Genomic DNA, 25,758 nt, shown 5'->3' with positions numbered 1-25,758 from the left:
TCTGGTCTTGTAAAGCACAGGCAGAAGGTGGAGGCAGCCAGTGGCTGGCTATTTACGTCATCATCCCAATACAAGTTCACTCCGACAGCTCATGGATGTTGACTTTAGACACCCATGTAAAGGGAAACTGCCATTCTGGGCTCTGGCAGCATAGGAAGTGTTTCAGATCTCCTGGGACCTTAGTATGACTAGTCAGTAATGCAGAATAAGAAGACTGTTCTTTTTTGTTCTGATGTCTTGTTTTATGACATCTCCTGGTCTGTACTTCCTGCTCTGTCCAGTAGGACAGACGTCAGCAGACCCCAGGGCCACCTCTGACCCTGCCATCTGCTTTTGTAAGTGTAGTCTGAAGGGATCCCAGCTGCTCCCATTCACTGTAAATTTTCTGTGGCTGCTTTTACACTGTGTCACCAGAGGCCACTTAGCTAACAGAACCTAAAATATTTACAAAAAAAGTGCGCCAACCCCTGCAGTAGGAAGTCACATGCATACTATGACTCAGCCCTTGAAGAGCAGATTTGATTCTAACACTCAAGCTACTGAGGCAAAAGGATCGCAGGGCCAGCCTAGGCTACACAGCAAGACCCCCTGTCTCAAAAATAACACTGAAGAAGAAAAGAAGACATATGTAAGGTTTTAGTAATTTAGAGTTAACCTGTCACTGGAGAGTACTTACAGAGACAAACATGAAATTCAGACTATTACATAATGGCCTGAAAAGCACTCTAAAATCCTTTTCTGGTGTATAGGATGTTCAGCGGTTAAAAGCTCTGCAGTATTTGGCTGCTGCTGTATTTGTTTCTTATCTCTCATCTCTGTGGGTGTTGGGTCTCAGAACTGCATTTCTGGCCTTCCTGGACAATGAGGTGACAAGCAGAATCAACGCTGAGCTGCTTAAATGCTAAATTACACTGGAGAAGATTAGTCTTACAAAATCACAGACACCATAGAAGACTGACTCAAGAATGCTGAAGAACAAGAGCCGTGTTGAGAGAGAAATGGATGAAGGAAGTTATATGAAGAAACCAAGAGCTAGGTATATGGCTTGGCAGAAGAGCTCATGCCTGGCATGCACACACACTAGACTCAGTTCCCAAAACCATAAGGAATTAAAAAGGAATGAGGATAGTCCTCCACAAAGAGCACTTGTCCAGCATACAGGAGTCCCTGGGTTTAATTCCCAGAAACACATACACACAACCCTTATACAAAATGGCAAGGAGGGAGAGAAGGCAGGGAGGGAGGAAAGAAAGAAATCTTAATTATAAACATTGCTATTTCGTGAGCGGATAATAGTCTGCTTTGTCAAGATATAAAACATACATTGGATTTAAGAGATTTAATGCAAGCATTAGGGAGATGGCTCAGTTGGTGCAGTGCTTAGAGGCCCTGAATATAATCCCAGAACCCACATAAAAGACTGGATAAAATAGAGCATGCTTGTAGCCCCAGTGCTGGGAAGCAGAGACAAGGGCTTGCTGGCTACCTGGTGAGTCCCAGGTCACAGTGTGTCAAGCAAGGTGAATGGTAACAGAAGACACCACACTCTCTCTCTCTCTCTCTCTCTCTCTAACATGCATGTACAAAAAGAGTATGAAATAAGTATGTGACATTTTTATTCAGTCTAAGTCTGTTGACTTAAACCAAATCTGCTGATAAAACTTGCCCTTTTTGCTAGTATGGCTACTAGAAATATATATATATAACTCAGTTTGAGTAGCTGCTAGACACTTTAATGAGTATTTGGGTTGCATATAAGTCCCACCTTGTCTTGGGAAAAGCTTCCCAAAACACTGATCACAAATTAAACTCTAATCATAGACTTGAGCTGGTGAAATTTGCAGATTTTCATGAAACTGTTTCCTGATAGATAGCTTGAATCACCTTCTGCTTCTAAATCAGTAATTTCTTATCCATCTAATAAATTATAAAATATAAACCACCATTGCAGGCAGTTGGGAATATTGGCAGATTCCTGACGTCTGTCAGATGTTCTGTAGATCACCGGCAAATGAATATGCATTCTAACTCCCACGGACAACTGCTTTGGTCGCCTCACCATCCTATGGCATAGATTGTCTATCTCAGATGCTTTCAAGTATGTATCTAATCTATCCCTTGGCTAGGCTGACTCCTGGAAAGTCATTTTTGAGCTTGTCTAGAGCATCCAAGGGATGTGTTTTAAGTAGGCCAGTCTCCTTCATAGCTTTTGAACTAATGCCCTCCAGAGTCCACACTTATCCACATCAGAGCCATTGATCCCACTCCATCTTCCCTGTCCCTCTGCCTTCCCTTGTATACATCCTGAGTCCAAACACACACACACACACACACACACACACACACACACACACACACTCTTTCTCCTACCCACTGTCAGTTTCACAGCAGTGGCAGAGCCAAAATCAAATCTCTTCCCATTTCAGCCCGTGTCCCTGACCTTGCCTTGTGCTGTCTGGCTTCACTTTTCATTCTTGGCCAGAAAGCCCCATGATGACTTAATGTTGCTCAGCAGTCACACTGCATCTTAAGTCCCCAACGGGCACTTCTCTCTTTGAACCTCCAGCACCTCCTCTTTCAACTTTGCCCTCAACCGATACCTTCTCTCCAACCTGAGTTGCATGGAAAGCTAGATTCAGGTTAGGGAACTATGTTCAGCTCACACTGCTGCCCCAGCTGTAGCAGACGGTGGGCTGCCTGGGCCTTATCTGGGGTGACTCCTCCTTTCGTGTGAGCTACACTGCAGCCCTGATTTTATTCTATTCTAAATTATAACTTCAAAAGATGAATTCTGCCATGGCACAGGGCCTTGGTTTTAGAAAATAGTATTAATGGTTATTGAAACTAAATGACAGGAAAGTTTACTGCTAAAAACAAATGGAGCTACTGTATATAGCAGACTACATTGTAGGTCTAATGACACACAAACATCCATTCACAGTCATTTTAGAGCCCTGATAAGAACCCCTGAATGTGAAAAGAAAAAGATAAAATTCAGTCTGTTTTCCTTTTCGCACTGATTTTCTAAATTTGATCAAACCTTTGGATGTGATCATCCTTTTTTAACATGATAATGAGTAGTGATCTACAACAGAGCAGAGCTGGCATAAAGCAAGAGGATGTTGTCACCACGGTGACAGCTGTCCAGCATAAGCATCTTACATCTCTTCTGCTTCTCATGTGTTTTAGGACAGTTCAAGCTGCTGGAACAAGACCGGGATATAAAGGAGCCAGTGCAATATTTCAACAGCGTGGAGGAAGTGGCCAAAGCATTTCCTGAACGTGTGTACGTCATGGAGGAAATTACATTCAACGTGAAGGTAGCTCAGAAGAACCAGATATTTACCCCTCACTGAGATGCTCTAACATCCAAGTGTATAAGATACTAGGTGTGCACATCTGTGCCTCCTAGGATCATCCCATCCTCTTGGTGGATGAATGTTAACATCTGAAACACTACAGGTGGTAGAGATGACCCAACATCTATCCACACGCTGTATGTATCACCACAATCGTTTATTAGAACTGAAACTGTTATTTCAGAAGTAAAATTCCTCTATTTATTTTTCTCACGGCTGAGGCAAATACAATTTAAAGAAGGAAGGATTTATTTTGGCTCACAGCTTGATGGGCAGTCCCATCAGAGGGGGGAAGTCATGGCAACGGGATGGAGTTCAAGGCAGCTGGCCTCATTACATCACAGGCAGGATGTAGACAGAGCGATGACTTCCCATACTCAGCTCCCCTTCTTTTCATGCAGTCTGGGATCCCAGCCCATGGATTAGCCAGTTAATCCGATCTAGAAACTCCCTCACGGACGAGCCCAGAATCTTGTCTGCTAGCTGATTCTTATCCTGTCATGTTCATAGTCAATAGTAAGCATCACAACTCCTAAGAAAATAAAAGATGTTTTTAACTTGAGCTTCATCCTCCAATCTCCAACAGCTGTTTCACCAGAGCCTCTGATATTCTGGATTTTCCACTCTTAGAAGCAAAGGACCTATGATGAACCAAATATCAATGTTTCATTAAAAAAATCAAGGAGGAGTGGGAGAGCTCACAAGCCCACTTCCAGCGCCTACACTGAGATCAGCACACACCCCCTCCGTTCTCTGTGGACTGTTTGTGTACAGAGAAACCTGATGTTCAGAACCCTGCCCACAGACAGCATGCCTCCTTCGCCTATTGTTCTCAAAGGAGCGTGTACTCCCATGTATGAGCAAGCTCCTCTGGCCATACTTGCTAGGGGAGCAGAGCCTCGCACGTGGGATCCAATTGTATCAGTCACACACCTGCCCCATTTTGTCATCAACACCCACAGTCTCACTCAAACACCTTCAAGTGTCCATGTTGAAAGGATTTCCTGTTAGCCTTTTGCACAGGAAGTCAACCAAGTCAGATTCTATGAACAGGTCAAATGTTAGGAGTCATCGTACCTGTTTCTTGGAACAGCAGGCTATGTGAGGGGTTGGCCCAAGACAGCATCCCTGTCTCTGTGGGTAAGTCACCCTGCCCACACTCTGCAGGAAACACAGGACCAGGTAGCTGCCAAGCAAACAAGTAGTTCTGCCCATGACAATGGCTAGGGCACGCCATTCTTCCCCACTTCTGAAAGACAGTCACTGTGGTCTGCTCTCTGTAGTTTTATTATTAGAGTCAGTGAGGTTTTATGCTACGTGAACTCTTCTACTTGTGTACAAAAAGTCTGTTTTTTTTTAATTCCTCCAGTGTCCCATCATATAAGCCATCAAGAGAACAAATCTTCATTTCCACACTCACGAGAGTGTATTTTTTGTTTTTTAACTTACTAAGATTCATTAATTCATAAAATATTAAATCTAGTTTTTTCTTGTTGTTGGTTGGTTTTGCTTTTGAAGTTTTGTGGAGTTGGGAATTAAACTGGTGCTCTAAGCACAGCAGTTGAATGCTGTCACTGAACTGCCCCAGAAAGCTGACCTTGACTCTTGCATGTTTTAATAAGTCCAAACCTTCCCCTTGGAACTTTCATTTAAAGTTAGCTAAATGAAAAAATAAAAGTCAAGCTAACACTTTTAAGTTCTTTTCTAAAAGGAATTTATCTCCTAAGTGGTGACAAGTCAGGCATAAAACCTTTTATGGCTTTTAAGATTAACATTCTATTTTTGATCACATATTGCTCATGTAAAATTTTATGAGACATGGCCTCATTGTGTAGTTCTAATTGGTTTAGAACTCACTATGTAGTTCACACTGCAAAAATAATAATAACTCACACAGGTCCACACTGCCTGTGTACAATATTTTTAAGGATACCTTTCTAGAAGCTTTTTAAAATTTTTGTGGTAAATAATTAGACACAGGCTGGGGAGATGGCTAAGTCAATATTATGCTTGCTGTGTAGGCATAAGGACCTGCGTTTGATCCCTAGCATTCCTATAAAAGCTAGACATGGCTGTGCATGCCAGTAATCGCAGTGCTAGAGAGACAGACAGAAGGATTTCCAGACTTGCTGGCCAGCCAGCCTAGCCAATGAGCAACTACCATGTTCAGTGAAAGATCCTGGCTCAAAAAATATGGTAGAGAGTGACAGAGGAAGATAATTGGTGTTGACGTCTTACACACACACACACACACACACACACACACACACACACACTGAAGTTTCTGTCCCACCCAGTCCTACAGACATTTAATCACAAATAAACGCACAGAGGCTTATATTAATTATAAATTGGTTGGCCTATGGCTCGGGCTCCTTATTGGCTAGCTCTTTGTTAATTATTTACCCATTTCTATTAATCTGTGTATCACCACATGGTCTTGGCTTACCGGTGAGCTCTGCATTTGATTGAGTTCCTGGCTCAGTGAACAGGTCTAGAAGAATGAATGGCCATAGATGATTCTTAACATCAAACTCTGGCCTCCGTATGTACATATGCATTTGTACATACATGAAAATAGAGAAAGAACGGCATAAACTAGGCCAATAAGATTCACTATTGAAATTTTTGTAGTTATGAATTCATGAGTAACTGGCTTCATAATTGTCCAAATACATACATGTTTACATGCATAAATAAATACGCATTTTATTGAGTTCAAAATTGAAACGAATCGTAATAATTTGAATACCAAACATATTAACAAGCCAGGGATCAACTATCTCTGCCTTCTGAGGCTGGAGTCGCAGTAAACTTAGGGCCTAACACATGCAAGCAAGAGTCTCCTACTGAGCTATATTTCCAACCCTATTATGTTAATATGTTTACTCCTTAACGCTGCAAAAATAATAATTCATAAGAACAGCAACCTTAGTTCTGTCTTTTGTCATAGACTGTAATGAAATTTTAATTAAGTAAGTACAGTGGATAGTATCCTGGCTATCCACACTTACTTAAAAATGAAGCGTCTTTGTTTCTTTCTATACTTGCTATGAGGTCTTAGGATGCAGTGCAATCTGGCCTTGAGCTCACAGCAATTCTACCACCTCTGCTGACTGGGACTGGGCTTATAGGTGTGCTACCACACTCGCCAAACATGTCTTCTAGTCTAACACTGACAAAGAGAACTTGTCCTTGCAAGGTACCTTGCTAAATTTAAAACTGTTGACCTGATTGCCCATCATTGGTGAACTGCACAAAATGAGTTCATATACACCATTTAACTGGTTAACTAGCAAATGTATTTTGAACTCCTACTGTCTGTCCAGGACTGTTCTCGATGAATATGCAGGTGCCTGTCTGCATGCAGACAGCCTAGGAGAGAAAGAATAAAATAAACAAATGCTCATCCTAGCTCCATGTAAAAATATGGCTACATAGATTTCAAGCTTGGAGAAAGGTTGAAGTTGGGGTGTACGTGTATGTCCCCTCACCTTTTGGGGGTATTTGAAACCCTGGGTCTAGTTGCATTGACCTGCAACAGCTGCTCTCAGTGGCCGGCGATTTTGTTCCTGGGGCACTCTGGCCGTGCCCATATGTATCATGATTATGGGATGGAGGATGTTCCTGGCACCCAGTGTGTAGAGGCGGGGATGATCCTGACCATTCACTGTGCACAGCAATGAAGAATTGTCCATTCCAAAAGAGCATGAGGACCCAGGATGAGAAACCATAACTTAGAGAACAGAGAGCAGAGGGCTGAGGCCTGAAGCCTGGATTGCCAGAGCATCCAAATGAGGAGAAAGAAATGAGCCCTCAATGCAGTAAATGCCAGAAGGGAACTATGGTGTCCTCAAAGCAAGGTTTCCAGGACAAATGAGCAACTAAACAATACAAAACCTGGCATGGCTGTGCACACCTGCCATCCCAGCTCATGAGAGGTGGAGGCAGGAGAATCAGAAGTTCAGTTACATAGTAAGTTCAAGGTCAGCTGGGGCTAAGTGAGACCCTGTCTGGAAACCAAAAGAGCTAAAGCATTCATGTTTTTAGAACAGTATTCCCACCTGCCTTCACGGTTTTTTTTTCCTTTATCCATCAGCTTTAGGTTTCCATGATGAACATTTTCATTATTACTTCTGTATGTGTGTGTGCATGTGCCCAGGGAGGCCAGAAATGGGAGTCAGACCTCTGATTCTGGAGTTACAAGAGGTTGTAGGCTGCTAGTGGTGGGTTCTGAGAACCAGATCCAGGTCCTCTGGATAGCACCAAGGGCTCCAAGTGGCTGAGCCATCTCTCTAGCCTCTCCTCTGTCTCTTGACAATAAGCCACGCCTGGTGCTGCAGAGGTGCTCAGCAATTAAGAGTGCTCACTGCTTTTGCAGAGGACAAAGTTCAGTTCTAGTCAACCACCTCAGGCAGCTCAGAGCACCTTGGGCCTCTAGCTCCAGGGATCGAGCATCCTCTTGTGGCCTCTGTGGGCTCCTTCCTACGCACGCAAGCGCGCGCTGCGCGCGCACACACACACACACACACACACACACACACACACACACACACTGCACAATGGAGTGAGACTGCCCACCTTAGATATGCATTGTAAGAATTAAATGAAGCCATTCAGTCCAGTCCTGTTTAAGTACCTAATGCAGGAGTTAGTGAGCCATGGGAGATGGACAGGCCCATGTATCTATATATGTTTCCATATTGTATGGAGCACAGCCCTGTCTGTTTATATGTTGGCCGTGGCTTGTGTCACCCCAGCGGCAGAGACCCTTTGGCTTCCAAATCCCATAGGAAAAGCCTGCCAGTCGCTGTTGCAGAACATTCAATCATACTAAATTGTTTCTCATTTTAGAAGAATTCCCCCGCACATGATTTCACTGCCACTTTATTTAATACTTCATAGCCATTGTCTTCATTAAGCACTCCATATAGAGAAGCTAGTTTTTGTCACTTACTCAAAATTACCCCTTTATTCCAATATCTTTAGGAGACATTACACTAATAGCTGGTGAATTATTTGAAATGTCTTCAGCCTTTCAAACTCAGCCCAGTGCTGATGAGAAATTTTCCCACACATGCATTCTTGCCATCAAAATAATGACTAACCAATTAGGTTTTAATTCGCGCTCTGTCCTTATTGCCACATTTGGAAGGGGTGGGGTAGAAAGGCAGCTAGGAGTTGGCATTGATCTGAGCTCTCCTGTCTTCACTGCTGGCCCCAAAAGCTTTAAGACGACGTCCTTCAAGTCTAAGAGGGCACTACTGCTCTAAACTGGGTACTGTCCTGCTTTTGGTTCAAGCCGGTGAGGTCCAGCTTTCAGCTGTCTCAACAGACATTTCCCCAGAGGCAAAATACAAGTTAGCATTACCTCACATAAGGAAAGTGACCCACTCAGACGTGAAGTTTGGTTAGTCATCCCCTCTACTTGCCCAGACCTCATAGAAGGATCTTCTGATTATTGAGTTCAGGACTGGCTACATCAAAAGTATCTTAGCTTGGGTTTCTGTTGCTGTGGTGATACACCAAGATCAAAAACACCTTGAGCTGTGCCAGCTGCCAGGCAGAGAAGTAATCAGTACTCCCACAAACTGCAAAGCCTGTGAACCATAGCAAAGACCAACATGGCAAGATAGCCACAGTTCTGTAACAGTGGCATATATATGTTCTTGGGGATGACAAACAGTTGTCTAAATGAACTTAAGATCCGCTCACTAAGATGGAGGGAATTTATCGCTTGGTTCTGTAAACTTAGCCAACTACCCATGACGAGAAATGTCCTAGACCTTAAAGGAGACTTTCCAAAGTCAGTATAGTTTTTAACTGTACTCTTTGTACTTATCCTTACATCCACAGATAAGTATACCTCTCGTCCCTCATCAAAAAGACAGTCAGAAAGTGGAGAATAAGAGATCGAGGAATGTCCAGCATCAATTGGTACATCTATAACACAATCCCTATGCCTAAGGCTCGGGGGCATTGTGAAAGCAGGGGCAGAAAGACTGTAAGACTTGGAGGGCTGGGATGACTTGCTATGAGACAGTTCTCTTTTTTTAATGAAGAAAAAGAAAGGAGAGTGTTTATTTCCTCATACAGCTTGTAGTCTATCATTCAGGCATTGAGGACAAGAACTCAAAGCAGAAACCTAGAGGCAAGAGCTCTTGCAGAGGCCATGAAGGAGTGCTGCTTACTAGCTTGCTCCCCATGGCTTGTTCAGCCTGCTTTCTTATACCACCTAGGACCACCAGTCCAAGGGTGATACTCCCCACAGTAAGCTTGGCCCTCCCACATCAAGTCAAGAAAATGTCCTACAGACTTGCCTACAGGAATATCTTATAAAGACATTTTCTCAATTGGGAATCCCTCCCTAACCTTTGTCAAGTTGACAAATTAGCCAGGACAGGGGTCCTTGCCAAGCAACAGAGCTGCTATAGTGTGGAGACAAGGATCTTGGGATTTATATTTTTAGAAAGGTACAAATAATTACACATACTTATAAGGTACAAGGGGTGCCAGATGTGGTTGTGAAATGATATAATGATCAAATCAAACTGGCTAGCGTCCACCACCTGTCATTTCTATTCCTTCCTCCTACCCAACTGGAATGGCCCATTCTGTCCCCTCTACTTGTTTGATTTTGTTTTCCACCTAAAAGTGAGAATATGCGATGTTTGTCTTCCTGTGACCTGCTTATTTGACTTAGTGCAGTGTCCAGAATTGTCTGTGTTGGCACAGATTCTTTCCTTTTCTCTTAAGTCTCTTAATGAGAAGCCGTCCAGGGGTACCTTTTCTTCATAGGTAAATAATCATGTAAGACTCATAGGAACTAACTGATAATTTCTTGATACTGATGCATGTGCTCAAGAATCAAATATTAAAATATTGTAAACAATCCAACAGGGCGAGCAGTTCCAGTTTTTGTAGCCATAGATTTTAGGTTTGGAGGTAGTTCTTTAGATATCACCTAGTGTCGTCCCTTTAGCAAATAGAAAAGCAGAAGGAAATGCCTGAGTTCACTCTAGGGACTCAAACAGTCAGCAGCGTCTAGAATGGATCCCAGGTCTCCTAGTCCACCCAGCTGCTCTTGTGCTCTGCCTCATGCTGTCTGTGTGCTTGAGGGGAACTCAATTGTAGTCTGAGAATACCTTCCATTGTCCCAGTAGCTCACGCAGTTGATCCGTTTTCCTCTGGCTGGATGTGGTAGTACACACCTGTAGTCACAGCCAATGTTGGCAGAGACACCAGGCATACCCAGCTGAGGCAGGATGAGGTTCAGGTCATCCTCAGCTACCTATTGAGTTTAGGTACAACCTGAATGCCACTTTGTTTGGAGAATAGTTCAGTGCTGCTCACCGTTCCTAATTTAAAACTACATCCAGGTTGCTGGCTAGATAATTCAGAGACCTAATGCCCTTGTGTTGTAAGCATCTGATAATGGGATTGTTCTAAATAGGTTAGGGCTGATTTGTTCTAGCATTTTCCTCCAGAATCTTGGAACCTGGATAATGTAGACAACCAGCATTCGAGGTGACTGAATTTTAACAAAGTGCTTGCCAGAGTGAGTGATATTCCCTTTCCTTCTCTTATATTAGCCTTTTCTGCAATTTAAAATTTAGGAGACTTAAACCTACCTTCATCTCCTGCTTTATAATATGTTGACACTCTCTTGAGATGTTTGACTTTTGACTTAGGGAGCCCCTCCATCCTGGTAACACAGTGTCTTACGGCCCCATCTAAGTCTTGTGATGGCCCTGTGTCTGTTAACAACACCTACCTTAATTCTCCCTTGTCCAGTTTTTCCTCCTGTCTCTGATCTGCTGGGCTAGAGTTGGGAACCACATTGGACAGTGTTTTGATTAGCCCAGAGGACCACACTGGCTTTTCTACCAAACCTCACAGAGTGGCACACCTTTCTGGTAGTCGCTGAGAGCCTCCTCAGCCCACAGCCTTGTTCTTGGCTCCACAGCACAGAGGTTAGAAGGATGGCTACGCTTTTGACGTAGGTTTTGTCAGGTGGAAAGGGCAGATTCTAAGATAACAAGTAACTTTTAAACATAGGCAAGTTTTGTTTGCTGGTTTTAAACATCACACGGTTTCCTTAGAGTGAGTCAGATGACATGTATTATCGAGACTAGTGGAGGATGATAAACTGGGTACAGCTGTGGGCTTGATTACTTTAGTGTTTGAAGAGCACTTGGTGCTTTTTCTGTTTGCTGAGGTTTTGTGAGCTCCTCTGGGAAACTGCCAGTTGGCAAGCTGTCTGCCATGCCGTCACCACTAAGCCAGTGCCATTGGGCATGCCATTCATCTCCTAGTTCTTGTACACACACACTCTCACACACACACACACACACACACACGCACACACACAGGATCAACACTCATCTTAACTCTTAAAGCACTAGTTGCCATTTTCCCAGCAGACAGTTGGATTTGTAGTTTTGTGTATCAAACATTGTATATTTAATCTGCACATATTTATGAGATCAATCATTGTTGTTGAAAATTGGAATTTTTTATTTTACCACAATGATAACTTTATTGAAGCAAGAAGGGACTTTGCTTCATAAGCATAACTTCAAAAGCCTCCAACTCCATTGTCTTTCTTAACTTAGATCTTCATTAAGAAACATGCAAGTTAAGTTGACCTTCTAATGCTGTTGTTCTGACACTTCTGTTTCATTGTTTGGTTATTAGAGACACATTGCCTACTGAAGACGAGGAGGGGGAAGGGGAAGAGAGAGAGAGAAAAATATATATATATGTGTGTGTGTGTGTGTGTGTCTGTACCCATGTGCACACGTTACATCAGTGGTTCAGAGTGATGTGGGGTATTAATTCTGAGTGGCATTATGAGCAGTAAAAGCCTGCTCATTTCCTGGATTAGACCTATTAGAGTTGTTTAGATAACACACTTTGAATTACTTCCTCTCAGGAAACATTGAAACTGGAAATGTTAACCAGGCTCACATACCAAAGCACTTAGACAGAGCACACTGTTTCTTTTGCAGTTAAAAAAAAAATTAAAGGAAAGAAATTAGGCAAATAAATCACATGCAAGGAAACCTAAGAAGATGACAGACTCGGTGGCCCAAGAAAGAGCATTTCTCTGTGAGATTCCTCCCCTGTCCCAGACAGTGACCACAGGTCTGTTAGTGTCATGACTTATGCAGAACCAATTGCCAGCATTCATGATGGCATCAGAGTTGGAGGCACAGAACTACAGCCTGTACTGTCGTGCTCTGTGCGTTTGTATGTGGAAAGAGGACAGACCTACAGAGTACACAGACACGGTGGAGGCAGACGTGTGCCCAGATAGTGACATTTACTAAGGAAGGCCTGGCTCTGTTTAATCTGTCCTGTGTGCTCCATGTCTCAGACGCTGGCTGACATCTTCTTTTGGTGTATTTCATGGAGGGCACTTCTCAACCTGTGACTTCTTCATTCTAGCTATAAGGGTAAGTTAGGAAAAAATAGAAGCAGCAGATTAATTGCATAGGAAGGAACATATGCGTTACAGATGGGGGAGGGGTTCCATGGTGGAGTGCTCTGCACTAGGGGGGAGATGGGAGATAGAGAAAGAAAGGTTTTTTACTTCTTTGTGTCTAGGGGCATTACTGATTCCCTGAACACCAGCTGAAGATGGTTTGTTACATGAGTGACAAAGAGAAAGAGATGCAGAGAGAGCCTCAAAATCATGAACCCCACATCTTCAGAACCCCTGAGTTTTTCACAAGGCTAAGAAGGAAGTGTAGCGATTAAGCTGAGAGTTTCACACACCAGTCTGTTCTAAATCAGGAAATTTTGACTCATTTCCTCTGGGACATGTCTGTAATGATATACCAGGCTCTATTCTGACATTAAGTTTTATCCTGAGGTAACACATTCGGTAACAGCTTGAGCTCTCTTCAATCCAGATAATGCTTGGAGATAGGGGTTTGAGCTTGAAAACAGTAGTGGATGGAAACTCCCCCGTGTGAACATACAGGGATGTGAACGGTGAATGTGGAGCAGAGTAAGTCAAGTGCTCTTGAAAGGAGGAATGGTTCCGCTGCCCTTGTTTACTGGGCACCTCCCCAGGCCAAGCACTATGGGTTCATTTAGCCAGCAGAATAAATACCAGTGAAGAAAGAGGCACTAAAATGTTAAGCGCTTGTCTGTTTCAGGCAGGCTTCAAACTCAGCTTGTGGTTCCATGGCTGTGTTAGTTAGTAGTACTGTACCAATGAAATCCCAAAGGTCATGGTCTCTTCCATGACTGGCAAGATTTTTGTAGAAAAGAACATGATAATGTGTTTATAGTTTGTGGCTAGTATACTTTCTTGTCAGATTTTTGTAGAAAAGAGCATGATATGTGTTTATAGTTTGTGGCTAATATACTTTCTTGTCAGTACTCAACACTGACTTTGTCAGGACAAAGCAGCCCTGGACTAGGGGTTGCTGTGACAATGTCCTCATGAAGTCAGATGGCAGGCTGGCTTTCCACCATGAACAGTAGTAACTTGCTGACCTTTGATCTGCATACACAGCTGTAAGTTTAACTAGGTGCTAGCTGAAATTAAAAGCTGGAGATAGATGTTAAAAGTTCAAATGAATAGTAAAGGATACCCGAGACCAAAGTCAAGACAATAAGATGACTGAAGTCCCGAAGCTACAGATCCTGAAGAAAGAGAATCCTGAGGCTAAAGAGATGGCACAGTGAGTCATGTATGTGCTGTGCAAGCATGAAGACCTGAGCTTGATACCTAGCATCCATGTAAAAAGCCAGGCATGACGGCACATGCTGTACTCCAGGCCCTGGGAAGACAGACACGCAAAGATCCCTGGGGCTTGCTGGCCAGCCTACTTAGTCTACTTGGTGAGCCTCGGGTCCCATCGAGGTTCCTCAGGAACAACACCTGAGGCTGACCTCTGCTCTCCAAACGTGCAGCCACACATGCATGTGCACCCATGGCATACACACATGTCCCTGTACATGCGCACAGGTGTGGCACAATCACATCAGTTGTCAGCAGACGCTTAGTGCTGGGCTCATAGGAACTGTCCTATGCAACTTCTTGAACAGTCAGAAGTTGGTTCAAATAAATGTTCTTCCTTTATTGTAGAAGCTGAGGATCCATTGAGTGAAGGAAGGTGAATACCGACAGAAAGACAGCAGCAGTAGTCTTTAAAACATAGCAGTACTCCTATGAGTCACCCCAAATGGACTTTAAGCCCCTGCGTAAAGCACCATTAAAATAAGATTGTGTTGGTATCAGGTATTTACAGTGACTCCCGGAAAATCCGCTTCACCATGGAAACACCAGAGTTGTTTGTTTTTTATGGTACTAATGTTGATTGACAAATTGCTTAGTCTAGCGATTAGAATTACATAGAGATGACTTGTAATGATAAGTTATTTACAGAGATGTCTCTGCCTAGTTTCTCTAAATGCACACTGGCATTTGCTACCCGGGAAGCAAAGCATCGATCACTTCAGGCAGACACTTTTTATTGGCAAAGAAAAAGTTCAGTCTCGATGAATGTCAAGCCTGATACCCAGACGTGATAGAGACAGCCTAATAAAACTATAGGCTGTTCTCCCCTGTGACTAAAGACTATACACCATAAAGAAACACTATCGAAGAGAATTGTACAGTATTGTCATAGCTACACCATGATCTATAAATTATTTCAAGCATGTAGTCATCTTAGAATTTGAGAGTCTACTGCTGGAATCATAAAGTAGTGCGTTGAAATAAAAAGAATCATGGCCATATTGCTGAACGCTGAAATAGCAATTGATTGAAAAATGAATTTCTTTGTAGAAGATTTAGAAAACCAAAATTGGAAAGTGAATTACTTGTGTGATTAAAACTGTCTCAGGCCAGTGTATTTCTCATAGTTGAATATTGAAATGCTGAGCGCAGTCGTGTGAAACCCCAGCAGCACAAAACACTTAGTCCCCACCCCCACGTCATTAGAAAGAGCAAGTGAAGACTGAAAAGTTGAAGACAATGTTTTCATCATTTATGTAAGATATACATTCAAAACTCCAAGAGAATCAACTGGAGGGAGACTTAAGATTGGGCTGGAGAGACGGCTCAACTGTTGAGAATGCTTGCTGCTCCTCCACAGGACCAGTTTATCAGGATCCCAGCACAGGGGGACTGACAGGCACCTGGAACTCCTGCAACACCTTCTTCTGGTCTGCAGACACTTGCATGCATGCAAGCATACATCTACATATAGGCACACATAAACAAAAACAAAAATATTTTTAAAAAGAATTCTCTACATAGTGAGACATAAAGAATAGCAAAAAAAAGAAGTATGCCAGCTAACCATTAGTAACTAAATTGTATTTATTTTTTATTTATTTCTCTTTATTTCACTTTAAAACAGTCCTTCAGCCTTTCTTTGTCCCTCAGGCGATTGACTGAGGTATAGTTCAGTGGAAGAGCACTTGCCTGGCTGACCCCACCCCCAGCTTAGGTCCCTGCACAGCACAGAGTAGAAGAACCCTGAATACTTCCCAGTTTGGGTGTGTCTCACAGTTCAGGGTTAGATTCCAGTAATAGCTTGGAATACTACATCGGGAGCATCTCGGGGTACAGACCTGATATACATCTCTTGGGTGTCATTATTTCTGATTTTCAGTCAGGGTGGGTCTAGTTTCTTCAGTGTGTTACTCACTTTTTCTTCCTCATAGTTATAAACATTCTAGAACAGTGGTTCTCAGCCTTCCCAATGCTGCGACCCTTTGATACAGTTGCTTGTGTTGCAGTGACCCCAGCCATAAAATTATTTCCATTGCTACTTCATGACTGTAATTTACTAATGTTATGAATTGCAATGTAGATATTTTTGGAGATATTTTGTTCTAGAGGAAGATGTATAAATCCATACGTATAACCTGGTTGTTAAAGAATTCTGATTTGCTCCTTGATAACTTCATACCTGTATATAATGTATTTTCATCATGTTCCCCTGCCATTACCCTCTCTTATCTCCTTCCCCCACCCTCCTGGACCCCTTCAACCTCCTAACTAGTGTCTGCTTACTTTCATATTAGTCTTTTTGCTCATGGCCCACTGTACTTAATTACAGTTGCTTGCATGAGCATGGGTGTGGGCTATTTACTGGCTTGTGGGCAGCTCACCAGTGGCTACACCACTGGAGAAAATGTCTCCTCCTCCCAGCAGCTGTTAACCAGCAGTAGCTCCGTGGATGAGTTGCTCTTTACTCAAACTTTTCTAAGTTTATCACCCACCACGGCAAAATCGAGATTTCTCCATTCCCACCATTCCTCCACCATGGTTGGCTTTTCCACTATGTCGTTGTTTTCATTTGCTTGTGGTTTTTGCTGTCAGTATAAATCTTGTCCTATTTCATCTGGTAGGTTATAATTTATTATATTTGTTGTGATTCTCAATTTGTCCCAGATTTTGTCAGTGGGGGCTAAGTCAGGCCATCTCCTGTTCTCTGGACACATCTTCAACATCTTCTAACTGTTTCCTAACTGTACAACAGGATGTCCCAAGCTCATTCTGTACCACCAGCTAACCCTGGAGTCTTTATTTCTTCAAAGAGCCCTGGTTCCTGTTGGGTTTGGGACATGAGAGAGAGAGAGAGAGAGAGAGAGAGAGAGAGAGAGAGAGAGAGACAGAGAGACAGAGAGACAGAGAGACAGAGAGACAGAGAGACAGAGAGACAGAGAGAGACAGAGACAGAGACAGAGAGAGAGACAGAGAGAGACAGAGAGAGACAGAGACAGAGAGAGACAGAGAGAGAGATTGTGTGTGTGTCTGTCTATGTGAGTGTCTATATGTTCCTTTGTCAGAGTGTGTATAGGTTTATGTCTTCTGATAGCTCCAATTCCAAACCAGCCTGCAAGGAGTTCTTTTTAATTCTTCCCATTTTTCATGATGTTATTTCTGCCTCTTCTTCCATAGTAAAACTCTGCAACTTTCTTCTTCAAGTTTTCATTACATTGAGTTATTTATATGTGTGTATGGACATGCTCACCACAGTGCATGTGTGGAAATCAGGAAAAAACCCTCAGGAGTCACTTCTCTCTTTCCAGGGATCAAACTCAGGTCACCAGGCTTAATAGCAAGTGCCTCAACCCACTGAGGCATTGCACCAATCAGAAACGCTGATTCCCAAACATCCGCATGCTTATTTATTTTGTCCTATGGTGCACATGAAGTCAGCTCACTTGGACTCTGCTCCACATCTCTGCTGTGAAGAGCATGGTTTCCTAAAGGAAACACAGTGTGTGTTCGCCAGTTCCGATGTGTAGCAGCTCAAGGGCAAAGCTCAGCAAGGTTGCCACAGGTCCCGCTTTCTCCTGCTTCCTCTACCCTGTTTCTGCCATCCCCTCTTGGAAAGTAACTCATCTTACTGTTTGCTGGTTTTTTTCTTTGTTTCCTCTTTTCTTAAAAAAAAAAGTAACTAAATGAATAAGCAGAAAATACAAGCACCATTTCCTAAGCAAAAGAGGATACTCTGAATAAACCTTTGTGTTTCGCCTTTGCTGAATGCATCCTCTGTTATTTCAGTGAACTCTATTGGACTCTCTACCAGTCAGCATAAGGTTCTTTTGCTCTGTTTGGGGGGACATCACAAGCAGACGGTGTGGATCTCCCTTGCCGCGAGCCACTTTGTAGTTTGGAATGACAGCAGACCAGCACTCAACAGCTAATCCTAGGAGCCCTAGCAGCCATTCCTGATGCTCGACTTACAGCCACTACCTAGAGCTTTTCCAGCTGCTGGGGCCAGTTCTTTCGTAAGCCCTCTGCCTTGCAGTGCTCCCCTTCCTTAGTTTTTTGCCGTCTTGGCACGTCCCTCATCCTTGTTTCAGGTCTTGGCACTCTGTTCCCTATCTGTTGTCTGGGACTGCAAGCCCCAGGAGTTGACCGTTTACTCTATCGCAAGTTTCGTCTTGTCCACCCGTGATAAAGGACCACAGTAGGCAATGACTCCTCACTGCAATACAAGACCAGTGGGAGGGCGGAGAGGCAGCGTAGAAGAGGGGCGTCTCCTTCACTGACCTCAGGAGATTGAGCAGAGGGCTGTTCATATCCAGTCACACATGTGCACGGCCTTCTGTTTGCTAACCGCAACATTTCTGCACAGTCAGGCCAGTCTGGATAGGCATCCTCTGCGAGCAGTCATGGGTGCGGGCATCTGGAAAGCTATCACAGTGGAAATAATATCTTCTAGGGTTATTAGTTTGTGGAGTAACAAGTGAAACAGCCTCCTGACTTTCGCTTTAGAAAAGAAGCAGGGCTTTCTGAGTGGCCAGGGCAGCTGGCTGCGGGTTAGACTCTCCTCCGCTGGCCATGGCCGCGTTGAACTTCACTGAGTAGTCACGTCCATATTCTTCCTTAATAATGTCATCCATCCATGTAATATACTTTGATGATTTCTCTCCATTATTCTTTCCTGCTTCCCTTGCACTGGACTCTTTCTTTGTGACAAGTCCCCCTTCTACTCTGGTGGTTTTGATCTACTGCATTTGATTAAGGGTCCCTGCATGATCACAGGAAATGTTTACTTGAGCAAAGACAACTTGCCAGTGGCTTCACCACCCAAGACCATGATCTCCTTTGCCCCTGTAATCTTTTAACTGCTCCTCAGAGAGGGATATATATATATACATATACATATACATATATATATGTATATGTATATATATATATGTACCCCTCCATCATCCCTGATGGAAAGGTGATGGGCACTGTCTTGAACAGGTCTTCTACAGGTAGTCACTGCTGTTGAAGTTCATGGGTGTAAGAACAAGGCCATGATCTCCCTACACTCCAGTTCTTACAGTCTTCCCACGTCACTCTTCTGTAATGTTCCAAAGTGTTGGATGGAGTGATATAGATGCTGCATTTAAGGCCAAGTACTCAACAGTTACTTATTCTCAGCACTGTGACAAGTTATATTCTCTGCATTAACTGGTGCCCATTGCAAACAGAAGCTTCCCTGACCAAGGCTAATAGCAACGCTAATCCATGAGTGTAAACATAAATATTCACAGAGATGCCTGACACCCGTTCATTTAGCAAAACAACACACACACACATATGCATGCACATACACACGCATGCACACACATGCACATACACATCCCTGGATCACAACTATTAAAGTGAGGACAGCTCTCTTGAACTAGGAAAGGGTATTAGTTAACGTCATAGGGGATTTTGAGTCAGAATAACAAGAGATTTGTTATCAAATGTAAACAGTGGTTATAAAGATATAGAAAGTTAAGCAGTATAACTATGGTGGGGCAGGTAACTATGATATATGTCCTCAAAATAGGTATATGTATATACACGTTTAGTATTTGCCTTGTGAGTTTTAACACATATTAAGGATGGCACTTCAACTGTGAATGGAATATTATTTAGGAGGTATACTAGACACTACATTAACTTTAAAAATAAAGTTAGATCCCTACATTACATAATCCACCAAAGAGAATTCAGTTAAATGAATTTAGTAGTAAGTGAAACCATCCACATGCTGGATAGCAATGTTGGTAATTCTACCAGTAAGTCCCAACTTGAGGGCAATTGAATTTTGAACTGGGTAGTCTTTTCTGGGGACAAGGCAACAGGCTGCTCTGTGTGTTCATACTTAGCAGTACCCTGGACTGTGCCCAGAGATATAAAAAGCAGCTCCCCTTGTCGTGGCAACCAAAATATCTACAGAAATTGCCACCCATCTCCTGGGATAGTTGTAAAATCACCCTGGTTTAAAACCATTGGTCTCCGTCTCCTGAGCTAGAAGCATAGTACCCCAGAATAAATCACAAAAGGTAATTCTGGAAATGCTGTCTATATTTTTATTTAAAAAAAGAAAAAATCGTTTAGAGAAGCTACAAAATTAAAACTGAGGGACAAGTCAAAAACATTACAGTATGAAAACCATTTGCTTCTCATAGAATAAGAGTCACTAATGAGACCCGAAGAGCTGAGCAACTTCCTGGTGGTCAAAGCTCTTAACACGAAACAGGAGTAAATAGACTAAGGGTGTAGGCCATTCTTTCAGGCTGGCAATATGTAAGCACAGCATGGGTGAAAAACAAAGGTACTATTTCACCTCAGATGCGCATAGCTGGGGCCCCACCGCTCTGTTTCTGTTGCTACTTCCTAAGGAAATCACTGGACTGTGAAAATTTTCACTGCAATATTATTTGTTATTGCTAAATGTAGGAGAAAAAAATCCCATTTTTCTAACAAAAAGGGAACTGCTCAAAACAAAAGCCCATCTTTGTGTGATAAATACATTAGATGATTGTTATTATCAGTGGAGTATGTACACAGGGGAAAATGGACAGTATAGTTGAAAACTCAAGAGTAGAGCTTTATATAATGTAGATGAAAAATGTTCTCTGTGTAGCCTGGTCTCAGTTGGGCTGGTTTCTCTCCACCCACTGGATCCCCTGCAGTCACTTATAAGATAACCACTCAGAGACTTAATATGTGTTTATAATTATTTGGCTGGCTTAGGCGTCTCACTGGCTAGCTGTCTCGTAAAATATTAACCCATCTGTGTGTCTCCACGTGGTCGTGGCTTACCAGTGATGCCCTTGCATCTTCTGCAGTGGCTACATGGCATCTCCTTGCCTCTGTCTTCCTTCTCTCAGTCCCTTTGTTCAGATTTCCTGCCTAACTAAACTCTGCTTGTCCATCGGTCGAAACAGCCTTATTCATTAACCAATAAAAGCAACACAGATTTGCAGCATACAGGACATCCCACATCACATATCTCTGAGATAACTGGTATATATCATTTCTTTTTTAAATTTGTGTACGTTTTTTGACACATGATATGAAATAGGAAAGTAATATATGTTTGTGTTATTTTTATTTTTTATATTTCTTCCAATGAACATGCATACTTTTCATTATATTTTTTAAAGGAGAACTAAAGCATTTTAGGGATTTGGTGTATAGCTTGATGGTAGACCACTTGTCTAGCTTGCTCAAAGCCCAGGTTAAGTACCTAACAACACACACAAATATTTTCAATCCCTTGTCTCAGTTCCAAATTTTGAAAGCTTATTAATTAGGAAATTTTTAAAAGGCAAAACTTTAGTTAAAATTTTAAAAAGAAAAAAGAAAAATTTTCTACAGTGTTTAAGGAAATGTTACAGTAGCAAAAGGATAGTGTTAATATTCTAAAATAATTATCCATCAAGTATATATCTCTGTTTATAGGGGTTAAGCTATTTTAGTAGTTTCCATGTAAAACCAGAAGTGGTAGCACAGACCTTTAATCTGGACACCTGGGAGCTAGAGGCAGGAGGTAGCCTCAGCTACCTGGTGAGTTTAAGGCCAGCCCCAGCTATATAAGGCCATATCTCAAAAAGACCAAGATAAAAAAACAATAATAAGCTAAATTAAATCTAATCTGATATTATCTTACAACAAGAGTGTTTCTTTAGCTGAGGAACTATTTGGTAGATAATGGCTGGGGGGGGGGAGTCATCTTTCTTCAAGGGTATGGCCACTGATAAGTCAAACCATCCATGATCCTGTAAATAACTCCATACCCATTCACATGAGAGTAAACCCAGTTAACTCGGTTGATTATTTTAAAAATTAAAAAAAAAACAAGAAAGTAGGAGAGAACATATTGAGAAGAAGAACGGTTCTAGAGAGAGGGTATGGGCTGAGAGAGGAAAACTGAGGTGATTCTGATCAAACTACATTATGATATGTATGAAACTGTCAGAGAATAAATAAAAAGTTTTCTTAAAACAAAGCTTTCTGCAGCATTCACTCGGGTTTCTTCCAAAGTAAAATACATGTGACAAATAGAAAAACTCAGCCACGTAAATAAAAATGAATCGTACACACTTAGAATTAAAGTGAAGCAGAGCATTCACCTGTGTGTGTGTGTGTGTGTGTGTGTGTGTGTGTGTGTGTGTGTGTGTATCTTCACTAATGTGAAATTCGTTTTATCATGTCATAGGTTGCGTCCGGTGAATGCAATGAAGACACGGAGGTTTACAACATCACTCTGTGTACTGGGGATGAACTCACCCTGATGGGGCAGGCTGAAATCCTTTATGCAAAGACCTTCAAGGAGAAGTCTCGACTCAACACAATTTTCAAAAAAATTGGGAAGCTCAACTCCATCAGCAAGCTGGGGAAAGGCAAAATGCCCTGCCTCATTTGCATGAATCACCGGACCAATGAAAGTATCAGCCTTCCATTCCAATGCAAGGGCAGGTTTAGCACCCGAAGTCCCCTGGAGCTTCAGATGCAGGAAGGGGAGCACACCATCCGAAACATCGTGGAGAAGACTAGGCTCCCTGTGAATGTGACAGTGCCCAGCCCCCCACCCAGAAACCCTTATGACCTCCACTTCATCCGAGAGGGACATCGCTACAAGTTTGTGAACATCCAAACCAAGACCGTGGTGGTCTGCTGTGTCCTCCGGAACAACAAGGTCCTCCCCACGCACTTCCCCTTGCACCTGACCGTCCCCAAGTTCAGCCTCCCGGAACACCTGGTGAAGGGAGAGGCGTGGCCGGAAACCCTCGTCCATCACTGGCTTGGTATTTGCCAAGAGCAGTTTGACATTGATGAGTATTCACGGGCTGTTCGTGACGTGAAAACGGACTGGAATGAAGACTGTAAGAGCCCCAAAAAGGGCCGTTGCTCTGGCCACAGCCATTTACCCAATTCCCTCAGCTATGCCCGAGATGAGCTCACCCAGTCCTTCCACCGGCTCTCAGTCTGTGTGTACGGCAACAATCTTCATGGCAACAGTGAGGTGAACCTTCATGGCTGCAGGGACCTTGGGGGAGAGTGGGCTCCCTTTCCCCATGACATCCTTCCCTATCAAGACTCTGGTGACAGTGGGAGCGACTACCTTTTCCCAGAAGCTAATGAAGAGTCACTGGGCATCCCAGGGAAGTCAGAAGTTCCCTATGAAGAGCTGTGGCTGGAGGAAGGCAGGCCCAGCCACCAGCCTCTCACGCGCTCCCTCAGTGAGAAGAGCAGGTGTGACCCCTTGAGGGGCTCCACGCAATCCAAGTGTGCAACTTCTTCTCCTCCTGCCCCTGCGACCCTGGGAGCCACCCTGAAGTCTTCAGAAATCGCCCTACCTCCTCCTCCAGTGCCTCCCAAATCTGAAGCTGTAAGTCACTTCTGTGTGAATGGTGTGACAGTCTTTCTGTCTCTGCCCGGTCTTCAACTCGTTTGCTTGCTTTAAAAAACAAATTCCCAATTAAACATCGTCACTTGATTTAAAGTAAAATGTGGGCGCTACTCAAGTAGGCAGGTGACAGGCCTGTACTATGTTAAGTCAGAAACTCTGAGAGCGTCTAGCAGCAGATCTTTAAACTTGACTTGGTTTTTGCCTAGCAAACAAATTACAGGGAAGAGACACGGGATGCTGGGTGGCCAGGAAAGGGGCAGTCGTGACAGGTACAGGTCACAGTGTCTAAACTGTAGAACTGTCAGTGATGGGTGACCAGAAGAAATGAGGTTGAGGATATGGTTTGCAGGTAGGCCAGCAGTATTCACACACAAAGTGGGTGTGGCAGAGGAGGAAAGAGGGAGCCGGAGGAACTGGATCTCTCACCTGGTAGAGACCGGGGCTGTGTCTGAAGGGACGGCAGCGCACCCTGTGTGCTTGAGACAGGAAACAGGAGAAACGGGAGGCCTCGGTGTCTCCAAAGATGCTCTCCTGTCCCTGGAGTCACACTGAGATCAGCATGTGGGGACGGTCCCAGGTGTCCACACAGGCCGCAGAGCCAGGTGCCCTGACATCCTCCTTCTGTGCAGTGGAATTCAGAGCTTGATGAGGTGCCTGCCAAGTCTTACTGTCAAAGGTTGGTTCAGGGGCTGGGGTGGTAACTTCGGTGCTGGAACCCATGCTTAGCATGCATGTGGCTCAGGGTTCAGTCCCCAGCAACCCCAAATCAAAAGTCAATCCCCACAGGAGGAAGGACCCCGCTTTTGTCTTCTGACCTCCTTCCTTGGTTGAGAGCCACTGTGCCTTTCTGCTGCTCCAGTTCACCTTGCATCTCTTTCTTTCTGGAGGAGAAAGCCATAGAGGCACCAATGTTCCCTCTCTCCATGCATTTGACGTCTATTACAGTGGTTTTTTTTTTTCCTATCTAGCAGAATCCCTTTTTACAGGAGAGAGGACTCAGAGGTTAAGATCACTCACTGCTCTTGCATAGGACCTGAGTTCAGATCCCAGCACCAATGTCAAACAGCTCAGAACTTCCGGTAACTCCAGCTCCAGGAGATCTCATACACACACACACACACACACACACACACACACACACACACACACACACACACACACACGAAAACAAACAAAATACTCTTTTGTGTTTCTTTTAAATAAATATTTTTAACAGAGGAATAAAAATGCACCCATTCCCACATGCTTCCTCCATTAACTGGTCTTTGGACACCTCACTGAGACCCTAGAGCTATAGAAAATCCACCTTGAAATCTATGAAGTTACTGAGACAGCTGCCAGAAATACAAATGTCAGGAAGAGCAGGACTGTGGCCCCAGTACTATTCAGTTTAGAAGAAGGTAACAAATGAAAAGAGATGCTGATGGCCAAGTTAAAAGATGAGGAAAATCAAAGAGACAATTTGGAGCACAAAGAGAAACTCCTAGTGGGAGATGAATGAGAGAAGCCTCAGCAGAGATAATGGCGTTTTAAATGTGATCAGAGACTATGCATGAATTAGAAGAGCAGAGAAACCAGGTGGTCGTGGCTCAAGTCTTTAATCCCAGCATCCAGAAGGCAGAGGCAGGTGGAACTCTGTGAGTTCAAAGCCAGTCTGGTTTACAGAGCAAGTTCCAAGATAGCTGAAGTTATACATAGAAACTCTGTCTCAAAAAAAACCACATTTTTTTAGAAGAGAGGAGAGGTGGGGGGGGGCATCCCAGAGAAAGCAAGAGTGGAGCTGTGGACAGTGACATGGCTAAGGACACGAGTTCTGTGGCGTTGCTTGGGTGGCTTGAGTAGGGTGCATGAAGGGTAGTTCAAAAGATTGGAGCCAGGATGTAATCAGCATGAGCATTGACACTAGATCATCCCAGACATTTGATTGGCTGCCCACAAAGCGTCCTTGCTGCTACAGAGGTTTCCCAAGAGAGGATTCCCCACTTTGGCTTCCCAGATACCGTAGGACCAGACTGTGCTATGCTTCTACAGAACTTTCCAGAGACCTTCTAGAATATTTGCAGAATTCTTGATGACTTGAGGTCCTCAAACCTTATATTCACGTCAGAGGATCTTCAATAAATATGTAAATAACAAGTACAGGGCACCCTTCCTAGCAAGCTCTAGACACCTATAGATGTCGGAACTCAACAATATGTTTGATATGATCGATATTGATATGTATCAAGAAC

General features: G+C 43.3%; 1 protein-coding gene across 4 annotated transcripts in view; it reads left to right on the top strand.

The window, feature by feature from the left end:
• The window catches only part of Garem1 (GRB2 associated regulator of MAPK1 subtype 1), a 162,800-nt gene that overhangs the window by 115,511 nt on the left and 21,531 nt on the right, over positions 1-25,758 (top strand). For 3 of the 4 annotated variants that reach the window (XR_005881702.1, XM_005065345.4, XM_040757889.1), the window contains 2 exons: positions 3,190-3,320; positions 22,334-23,506. Coding sequence is in view for 3 of the 4 variants with exons in the window: in XM_005065345.4 (XP_005065402.2) it covers positions 3,190-3,320; positions 22,334-23,506 (1,304 nt within the window). In the remaining variant the exon portion in view is untranslated. The remainder of the gene's footprint in view (positions 1-3,189; positions 3,321-22,333; positions 23,507-25,758) is intronic. The other variant, XM_040757890.1, reaches the window with a different exon arrangement.

Source organism: Mesocricetus auratus, unplaced genomic scaffold (assembly GCF_017639785.1).
Source record: "Mesocricetus auratus isolate SY011 unplaced genomic scaffold, BCM_Maur_2.0 Super-Scaffold_100015, whole genome shotgun sequence".
In the NCBI taxonomy this organism is placed as follows: Eukaryota; Metazoa; Chordata; class Mammalia; order Rodentia; family Cricetidae; genus Mesocricetus; species Mesocricetus auratus.
Note: the sequence above shows the minus strand (reverse complement) of the source record. Positions and strands in the feature narration are given on the sequence as shown.